Raw genomic sequence first — 10,699 nt, 5'->3', positions numbered from 1 at the left:
TGTCAGCTCTTGTCCCAGCTTATTTTATGTGAATCTTTAAGATAAAATGGCGTAAGGCTCAGACAAAAAGACTGGATGGGTAGGTCTAGAACTGCACAGAACATAACTGCTGTTTTGATAACTATTTCCTTTATCCAGGTTAAATGGTAATGGGATTAAACAGAGCCATATGTCAGTGTGCATAAAGGTAATATATAATGGCTCCTAGAAGTCAGTAAGGGAATCACAATTATAATGAGGAGGCATGAAAACTACTTGGGTCTTGAAGAACTTTTCCTTTATAGGTCTGATTAAAAGAGGAAAAGCACTGATTAATAGATACCTTTCTCACACATGTTCTTTTATATTACAGGATCACCTGGATAAGCTGGAGAAGACACCAACGTCTTCCATAATGTGTGTCTGAATTTTGTAAGTATCATTTTTTTTTTATTGGAGAGGTTATTATTCACAGTATGACTCTATAATAATGAGGATCATTAAAGAACAAAAGGCTACAAGGCCACAATAATGGGATTGGTATAAAGCAGTGCTTAACATTAGGTCTCTTTTCCCACAGATGACACGTAAAGGGATGGAGTATTTGGAATATCTGCTACTCCAGAAGGTAAGTTACCTGCTCTCTGCCCCTGATGCTTTTTTTGGGTATTTATCGCCAAATTCTGCAATATACACAATGTATTTTAGAGTATAGGGAACATGAATTGTGAGTTTTGCCAGTATTTGTTTTAAAAAAGAAATTTACTGTCCACCTGTTTAGGTACAAATATCTAAGGGAATATATAGTAATACTGCATTAACTCTTTATTTACTTGATTATTGCCTTAGATCAAATAAACAGTGAACAGATATTGCAAACAGTACTATTGCACACAATGCTTTTGGGCCACTGGGTTTCTCCCTATTGTGACAGAAGGCATACGAATGCTCAGGGATTCTTACAATACCACATGCTCCTTTAGTATTTTCTATAAATCTATACATCTGTAACTGCAAAATATGTTGATCTCCAATACATAATATTGATCATAATAAATTATATTATGATTTTGTATATATATATATATATATATATATATATATATATATATATATATATATATATATTATATCATAATATATATCAGCATGATCATAAATGTCTTTTTTATTTCCCCTTTGCTCAGACCCATGCACCTTGCTCTGTGCCTGCAGACTATACGGAAACACCTTGTCGACGTTATCATGAAGATCTGGGACAAGGAACAGGAGTTACAAGCAGTTGCTGGGTATGTATGCTTTGGTCATACTTCTATTAAAAAACATTGAGTCCTTGTCCTTAAAGAAAAACTTTACTTCCAAACAATTTAGGTCTCTATATAAATATATTGCATAAACAAGCTCATATGTAAAACCCTGCTTCATCTAAATAAACCTTTTTCTTAAAAATATACTTTTTTAGTAGTATGTGCTATTGGGTACTCCTAAATAGAAAATTGCCTTTTTAAGAATTAAGGGCCACTACCTGGGATCATAGGATTCACAGTGCACACAAACAAGCCAAGGCACACATACATGCTAGGCCTCATCAGCCAATGAATGGACAGAGTTCTGCCTTTTGCTTCCACACTTCTACCTGATACAGATAGAGCTGCATTATTTCTGGTCATGTGATCTCTGAGGGAGCACACAGCCCATCACAAAATGGTGGCTCAAGGGAAAGGATGTAAAAGGGCAATATTTACCGATATATAAATATTCCAGTTTGGAAAGATTCTTTAGTAGTTCACTTAACATAAAAAATATCTGTTGGTTAAGTATTCATTCTGGGGGTATAGTTTTCCTTTTTTTAGGTACCTACAGCCATAGCATGTATTCTAGTTATTGCCCATGTCACAATATATGCTTTTATTCTACTTATGAACAAATTCAGGAATGCCATAAAAAAAGGTGGATGTACAGATATAGCAAGATAAATTGAAACATCTTGCACTTATAAACGCATCCCTTTTTCCACTTATATGTTTAGCAGTCTATCAGTTTAGTCTTTATCCATTTATACAATATACCAAGTGCCCCTGCCTCACAGTACCAGTAGGTGATTTCTAAACATAGAGCTCCCTCCTCATTAAAATGTAGCCTATCCCTACAGAAGAGCATGTTACGTACTGAGATCGGTAACTGCCCACATATGTTACAGTAGGGACAGTTTTGTAGTAGTGCTGGGTGGTATGACCAAAAATTTATATCACAGTATTTTTCAAAATTATATCGGTTTCACGATATTTGACGATATTTTTTTTTCCAATTAACATTGGTGGCCAGGGCCCCTAAATAGTTTGCAGGCCGGCCACGGTATTTTAAACCGCCCCCCCCCCTCATACAGCAAGCTGGCCAGCTCCAGGCCAGCTTTGCGACTTTTGCAGGAATAAGGCCAAGAATTCCATGTGGTTGTAGCACCCCAAAATTCATCCCTTTGTATCTACCCCATATAAAGCTAGAGAGGGGTGGGTCAAAGTGCGAACAAGTAATTGTTTGCCTGTTTTTAAAAATGTATGCTCTTGCGCAGAATAAATTACAAATAAATCACGGGGCCAGAAGATGTGCATTGATCAATACCCTCCTTGTATGCTTGTAAAAGCCACAGAGACCCAAGTGCTAAAGCACTAAAGGATGCAAAATGATGCCGCTCAGTGCTCATTTATCCAGCACTTGCATCTGGGCCAATGCTGTGCCCCGAAAGTCATACAATGCTGTGCCCACCATATGCAGTCGGGAAGGACAGGGCTCCTCAGCACCCCTTAGGGGGCCCACCTATATCCATTCTAGAGCACAAGGACCTGAGCCTGTGGGTGCAGCGATGCGGCCCGTGGCGCTTCTGTTGCTGCTTCGGGTTGCGCCCCGTGCTTACGTGACGTCAGTACGCACGGGCGCCCCGTGCGTACTGACGTCACGTACGCACGGGGTGCCCGTGCGTACTGACGTCACGTACGCACGGGGTGCCCGTGCGTACTGACGTCACGTACGCACGGGGCGCAACCCGATCTACACCGGTATGGGGGTATTTAAAAAATGAATATCAGTTTTTTAACAAAAAAATGGTATTCGGTATTTGGCGGTATACCGCCCAGCACTATTTTGTAGCAGGTATGATGTTTATAGATGGCCTTAAAATTATTAATATACTGTTAATGTAATAAACGGCTATCTGTGTATAGTATTCATCCAGTAGCCATGATTGTAGTTTTATACCTCAAAAAAAAATTACATAATTGATTCATTTACATTTTAACCTTCAGAACCATTGAAGAAGAAGAAGAGGTAGCTCCTGCTGCAATGGGACAGGAAGAGACTTCTATAGGGCATCAAGAAAAGAAGTCAGAAGAACATCTAGAAGAAGAGGATCCTTCTGAGAAGCATGAAGAAAAGGAGGCTTCTGTGGAGGAGTTCAAAGAAGAACAGGCTATTGCTGAGGAGCCCCAAGAAGAACAGGCTCCTGCTGAGGAGCCCCAAGAAGAACATGCTCCCGCAGAGAAGCCCAAAGAAGAACAGGCTCCTGCTGAGGAGCCACAAGAAGAACAGGCTCCTGCTGAGGAGCCACAAGAAGAACAGGCTCCTGCTGAGGAGCCACAAGAAGAACAGGCTCCTGTTGAGGAGCCCAGAGAAGAACAGGTTCCTGCTGAGGAGCCTAGAGAAGAACAGGCTCCTGCTGAGGAGCTCAAAGAAGAACAGGCTCCTGCAGAGGAGCACAAAGAAGAACACCAGGCTCCTGCTGTGGAGAATGAAGAAGATCAGGTTCCTGCTGAGGATCATGAAGAGGAGATTCCAGCAGAAGAGGACAAAGAACAACAGGTTCCTGCTGAAGAGGGTAAAGAAGAGCAGGCTCTTGCTGAGGAGCATAAAGAGCAGGAGGGTCCTCCTGCAGAACATCAAGAAGGGGATGCTTCTACTGAGCACCAAGAAGAGGATGCTCCTTCTTTAGAATATCAGGAAGAAGAAGTGTATGCAGCAGAAGAACACGAAGAAGCAGCTCTTTCTGCAGAGATGGAAAGACCAGCCCTAAGAAGAAGGGTGAAGAGGGCAATTATGAAAAGGCTGCAGAGAATTTGGGTAATATATCTTTATACTGGCAATCACTTTAAATCTGCCAGCACCCCATGTTGGCCAGTGCAGCTCAATGAATGATCAATAGAAAGTGTATAGCTAATCTTACAAGGTACTAGGTTGCTGGGTAAAGATCTGGGCAATTCTACAGATGTCACTGCTGATTCTCTAGTAGGCCAATGGGGTGTGTGGTATATTTACTTTCATAGGGCCACTGTAGGTCTGGGTTGGATATTCACTTTTGGAAAGTGGTTCTCATTGGGAACTAGACTGGCCCTAAATTCTTTCTAAGCTTTTTCATTATTTTTTCAGCATTCGACCAGAAGAACCTTTTGCTGCCACCATCATCATCCTGCTCCTTGAATTATTCCATCAATATCTTTTTATGGGTGTGTATGGGTAAGTATGAATTTAGATAGAAAATGATCCAGGGTTTAAAACCGACTGCCATTTCCAGGAGTCAGGAAGGAATTTTTTCCCTTCAGTGCAAATTGGCCGAGCACCAGGGTTTTTGCCTTCCTTTGGATCATTTTCTGTATGCATGTGTTGAGGTTGTGTGTGTGTAAAAAGAGATGGATGCATGTTTGGGTGTGTAGAGGGTGGGGGCTTGTGTGGGTTTGTGTGGGGTGGGTAGGCACATGCATGTTTAGGGGATGGGTTGCATGTAGGTGGGGGGTTTCATGAATGCATGTGTAGGCGAATGGGTTAGTATGTGCATGAATGTGTGTGTAAGATGATGGGCGGTTGTGCATGTATAGTGGATAGTTGGATATGTGGTGGGTTGGGTTTCGGGGGGTGTTGGGTGAGGGTGTGTGTAAGGGGTGCATGAGAATGATCCAGGGTGTTAAACCGACTGCCGTTTCCAGGAGTCAGGAAGGAATTTTTTCCCTTCAGTGCAAATTGGCCGAGCACCAGGGTTTTTGCCTTCCTTGGATCATTATCTGCATGCATGTGTGGAGGTTGTGTGTGTGTAAAGAGAGATGGATGCATGTTTGGGTGTGTAGAGGGTGGGTGCTTGTGTTGGTGTGCATGGGGTGGGTGGGCACATGCATGTGTATGGGGTGGGTTGCATGAAGGTGGGGGGTTCATGAGTACATGTGTAGGTTATTGGGTGCAGGGATGTGTGAAAGGAGGTGGGTGGTTGTGTAGTGGGTTGGGTACTAGCTTGGGGGGTGGGGTGCACAGAACATGATCCAGGGTGTTAAACCGACTGCCGTTTCCAGGAGTCAGGAAGCCGAGCACCAGGGTTTGTGTGTTATATATATATATATATAAAACCATGATCCAGGGAATAAAACCGACTGCCGTTTGGAGTCAGGAAGGAATTTTTTTCCCCTTCAGTGCAAATTGGCACTGAAAGCACTGAAAGGGGTTTGTTCGCCTTCATCTGGATCATTGGATGTTATACCACACCCCCTTTTGTTAATAATATTAATAAATCCTGTGACCACCAACAGGTTTTCCCGTAAATGTGGCTCTGTGTTTTTCTTGAATCCCTACGGTGAATTTATTAAGTTGACTTGGCCTGAAGCACGGGTCCATTATCAATTTAGGCCAACATATTTCCAGGTGTTTTCATTTGAGTTTCAGGCACAGCAACACACACACAAACAATAGGTCAGTGAGTGGATGCCCATATCAGTGTCCCCTAATAACATCAGCACATTATGTACAACTAGAATGGGAAGTTTGAGAACAAACTTGATGTTGGGTTAAAAAATGTAAAGTCACTGAATGAAATCTGATCTGTTGTTGACCCTGCCCACTTTTTCTAACCTTGGAGCACAGTTATATAGGAAAAACCACAAATTTTGGGGACCCTGGTTTTAATAGTGTCTGAATGGCAACAACTTAAATTCTGATTAGCCCAACCCTTTTTCCTATTTTTGAACTGCAGCCTCCCATTGACCAACTTTGCAAAGTTTGGGGACTCAGGCATAAAAATTGTGTGACTGACAGCATTTTACACTTCACCTTTGAAAGTAAATAGGTGAAATGTGATTGGCTGTTTGCAGTTCAAAGTTAGAAAAAGTGGACGAGCCACAAATACCCAGTGACTAACTTTGGAAAGTTTAACAACCCTGGAATTAATACTTAAATAATGGCATCAGTTTAAATATAAACCAATAAAATTTAATGGGTGAGTGACTGACTGTGCAAAATTTGGGAACCCTGGCATCAAACCAATAAAATTCAATAGATGAAATCTAATTGGCTGTTGGTGGCTCCACCCACTTTTGCAAAACTAAAACTGTGAAAAGTTTGGGGACACTGGTGTTAATTCTGAGAGAATGGCAGCAGGTTGGATTTCCCCATTTAAAGTCAATAGGTAAAATCTGGCTGTTGGTGGCTCCGCCCACTTTTTATAACCTTGAACCGCAGTTGCCTGGTGCCTAACTCTGCAAAGTTTGGGGACCCCGTGTTATTACTGTAAGAATGGCAGCAGGTTGGATTTCTGCCAAGTCAATAGGTAAAATCGTATTTTCTGTTTACAGCTCCGCCCACTTTTGGGCATCCAACAATCATCATATTTTCATTCAGACTGACCCCATGACTGTGTGATTCAAGTTTGGGGAGTGTGGCCTCAAAGCTGTAAGATTGGCAGCAGTTTCAAGTTCCCCTTTCAAGTCAATAGGTGAAATTTGATTGGCTGTTGTTGGCCCCTCCCACTTTGGGTCATCCAACCAATGTTTTTGTTTATTCGGGGTGACCACATGATTATGTTATTCAAATTTATGGGAATGTAGCTTCAAAGCTGTAAGAGTGGCAGCAGTTTGAAAATCTTCCCTGTCAAAGTCAATCGGAAAATTGGGGGGTTCAGAGCGGCGCCACAAAAAGATGGGGGGCAGGGTCACTTAGAAAAGCACAAACAACCTGCTTCGCTATAGAAGAAGTGTGGAGAGCTTGGGTGCTGTACCCCTAAAATGTAGCGTTTACAAAATGGGGGGCGCTAAGAAGAAGAACATTTAAGCCGACCACTTTGAAACAGAAGTCCTAGTTTTTATTGCAGTTAGTTTGCTGCTAGCTCTGTAGTGTTCAGCCCTGTAATCCCCCGGGGAGACCTATTGTCTCAGGTATGGGGGTCTGTATTAGAACCTTTGTCCAAATATGTAGATAGTTATTTACAGCAAGAAGTATGGAAAATTAAGTGTTGCTTGAAGGATACAACTGACCTCTTACTGAAATTACCGTATATACTCGAGTATAAGCCGAGTTTTTTAGTACAAAAAATGTGCTTAAAAACTCATGCTCGGCTTATACTCGATTGAATACGGTGCTGGCATCACACCTGGCCGCACATCAACAGCAACCCCCCCCCCCCATGACCGTTCGCGTGCGTGTGTACGTGCGCGCGTGTCGTCATGACTCCCCTGTGCGTCTTCAACAGGCGCTCTGTGGCCCGCTCGGCTGTACATTGGGGGGATGCGGATCGAAGCACGTCTCTACCTGTGCATGGCTCCTGTGTGCGCCTCTAACTGGCGCTCTCTGTGTGCCCCGCTTTGCCGTACATTTGGGGGATGTCTGGCTGCAGGCGCGGACCGGAGCATGTCTCTACCCTACACACACGGAGATACCTCTACCTGCAGCTCTACCGGCAGTGGGGGGGATCCCGGTCTTCTATACACATGTTGCAGAGTTTTTCCATGTAAGGCCCAGAGTTGGACATATCTACTTACTCATCACTTACCTGTCCTTGCTGCATGTAAGAAAGCATTTTTTCACAATTAAGCCAGATTGCCTCAGTGTTTTACATATTTCTCTTTCATCGCCCTAAAGGCAATCGTGCTTCTTACATACTCCTACCTTAATTAGAAATAGTAATAATAATGATATAGTTTATTTATAGTTAATTAGTTATTAGAGTTATGTTTGATCAGCTCTGTGTTTGGCTGAATGGAAAATCATACATGCACAGGAAAAAAATCCAGTTGCAAAAATTCATGCAGTGTAAGAGAGTAAATATATATATACAGTATACATTTGTTTTGATTTTGCATTTTGTTAATTTTTTTTACATGTAGAAACCTATATATTTTACATGGGAAATTTAAAATATGCAACAAAAACCATACACAGGTACTGTCCATCCTATTGTAGAGCAGTCGGGTTTAAGCGCTGTTGAACTGGATATTCCCTAGTGTAACCCAGCCAGTCACCTTTTCCATTATCCACCATAAGTCTATATGACAACTGTAACATTTAGCACTGTCTACAGTACATCTTATTTTTTATGAAAGTGGGCCCTCTGTGTCAGTTTCTCTGGTGGCCCATAAGAACCTACACGTAGTGTTGGCATTCAGGCATCAGTTCAGGCTGCAGATTTCTAAATAGGATTTCTAATAACGAAGTGCTATTCACTAGAGGAGTCCAAGCAGTGCATGCAGGCAGTACGTGGGAAATCTTTAAAGATGGCAGCATGGTGTTTTGAGGGAAAACACCCTTGCTGTTCTGCAGATGATTCTACACCCATTGTCCAAGTTAAACATTATATTTACTGGAGGGGTACCTAACTAATTGGTGCCCTTAAGGGAATAGCACTTTCCTTGTCCTCTATACATTATTTGATTATTGAAACTTAGCAGTAGCTGCTGCACTTCCCACCCTAGGCTTATACTCGAGTCAATACATTTTTCCAGTTTTCTTAGGTAAAATTAGGTACCTCGGCTTATATTCGGATCGGCTTATACTCGAATATATACGGACAACAGTTGGGCACTATGCCAGAGAACATGATTCTGGATTGACATTCAGAGTTTATACACCTCTATCCCCCATGAAGAAGGAATGGCCTTTGTGGAGGACTTTATTGGAAATAGATTTGGCTAACTCTAAAATATTTTTCTTGCTTGATTGTTTGAATATGGTTCTGTCTAGGAACTACTTCAATTTTGAAGGTGATTTCTATTGGCAGACGCAAGGTACCTCAATGGGGGCGACAGTCGCCCCTTCTTTTGCCAATATTTTTGTTCACCGGTTGGAGAAGAAGTTTTTCCCTAGATAATGAACCTTTTTGTCAATCAATACACGCCTATTTTAGATTTGTGGATGACATTTTGTTGTTCTGGAAAGGACCATTAGATAAATTGCATGAAATGATTAACAAGGCAAATAAAGGCCACGATACTATTAAATTTACATATGAATGGTCGACATCTGAAATTAATTTTTTAGATGTTAGGTTAACTCTGCAGGGTGGTTTATTACAGACAGATCTTTAAAGGAAAGATGTTGATAGAAATAATTTATTGCATGCGAAGAGTTATCATAACCCTAAAATAATGCGTGCAATACCGAAGGGCCAATTTATGCGTGCTAAGAGAATTGCTTCATGTGCAGAGAAATATGAGGAGGCCAAAACCAGGCTTACCGAAAGGTTTATTGAAAGGGGGTATGAAACAAATATAGTCCAGACTGCAGTTAAGGAGGTAGATAAAATTAATAGAAAAGATTTATTACAAAAAAACAAAAATAAAACTGACGAAAATCCGAGAATAACCTTTGTTTCTACATATGGTAGACACAGTGGGAGAGTACAAAATGTGGTCTATAAATATTGGCCTCTAGTACAGAATGATAAACAGTTTGGCAAATTGTTTCAAAGTAGCCCTCTGTTTTGTTACAAACGGGGATCCACATTGAAAGATATTTTGTGTCCCTCAGACACTAGAATAAAGAAGTCAAGATTTAAAGGGGTGCAAAAAGTTGGTACCTATCCATGTTTAAATTGTAATTGTTGTTCCTCGATCATAAAGGGAAAGTCCATCTGCCACCCTTCTAAAGGGTATGATATACCACTGAGAACTTTTGCCACTTGCAATTCTTCGTATGTGGTCTACTTATTAAAATGCCCATGTGGGTTAGGGTATGTAGGCCAAACTGTAAGAGAAGTGAAACTTAGGATACAAGAACACAAAGGAAATATTAGAAACTTTAAACCCGGTACACAAACAGATACACAGGTGTCTAGACACTTTATTGAGTTTAAGCATAGCGCTGCACAACTTAGGTGGTGTGTTCTCGGTGAAGTAATGTAATGAAGTTGGATGTAAGAGGTGGTGATCGCAAGAAAAATCTCCTGAAACTCGAGGGCAAATGGATAAAGAAGCTTAATACTCTAGCTCCAGATGGCCTCAATGATGCGTGGAGTCTGAAACCCTTTTTATAATGATTTTTAATATTTCTATGATGTGCTAGTAATATGTATTTATAAATATGATTGATTTTTTACAGGCCTTGAATTCCTTTGCGTCAGGGTGTGTAGCTTCATTAAGATAAGGGTAAGAGTAATTCCTGATGGTGTGATTACCATTATTATTATTCAATCAATGATCTATGTATTTTAAAATTGTGTAGTAATATAACACTGGATATGAGATATGTTTTTGATGAAACACAGTGTTAAAATTGGAATGAATGGCAAGGAAAAACAAGCAACACATGAGAAAATTTTGACTTTTGATGGACACTTCTGAATACCAATCAATGGACACAGAGGGTGGAGTTATGGTTTAAATGGTTCACCTTGTTTAAGTAATACTTACACTTGATAAAGGGCGTCACACTGCCCGAAACATGTTGTGTATTTTGGTCTGAAATAAATAGCATTTTTGCAGAA

At 41.0% G+C, this 10,699-nt stretch overlaps 1 protein-coding gene across 1 annotated transcript; it reads left to right on the top strand.

Moving 5' to 3' along the window:
- The first annotated feature begins 366 nt into the window (after positions 1 to 366).
- Positions 367 to 5,553, top strand: LOC101735189 (fibrous sheath CABYR-binding protein). Its single transcript, XM_031906022.1, has 5 exons — positions 367 to 411; positions 560 to 607; positions 1,167 to 1,268; positions 3,279 to 4,089; positions 4,396 to 5,553. Exons 3-5 carry the CDS (start codon positions 1,171 to 1,173, stop codon positions 4,444 to 4,446), a joined length of 960 nt encoding a protein of 319 aa, XP_031761882.1. The 5' UTR covers positions 367 to 411; positions 560 to 607; positions 1,167 to 1,170; the 3' UTR covers positions 4,447 to 5,553.
- Positions 5,554 to 10,699: the final 5,146 nt, after the last annotated feature.

The sequence above is a fragment of the Xenopus tropicalis genome, chromosome 7 (assembly GCF_000004195.4).
Source record: "Xenopus tropicalis strain Nigerian chromosome 7, UCB_Xtro_10.0, whole genome shotgun sequence".
Classification (NCBI taxonomy): domain Eukaryota; kingdom Metazoa; phylum Chordata; class Amphibia; order Anura; family Pipidae; genus Xenopus; species Xenopus tropicalis.
The sequence above is the reverse complement of the archived record's forward strand: the minus strand, read 5'-3'. Positions and strand labels throughout refer to the sequence as shown.

Coding starts and splice junctions, on each gene's coding strand:
- LOC101735189 (XM_031906022.1), top strand. CDS start 1,171: ATGCACCTTGCTCTGTGCCTGCAGACTATACGGAAACACCTTGTCGAC. Junction 1,269..3,278: donor GAGTTACAAGCAGTTGCTGG/GTATGTATGCTT, acceptor TTTAACCTTCAG/AACCATTGAAGAAGAAGAAG. Junction 4,090..4,395: donor AAAGGCTGCAGAGAATTTGG/GTAATATATCTT, acceptor TTATTTTTTCAG/CATTCGACCAGAAGAACCTT.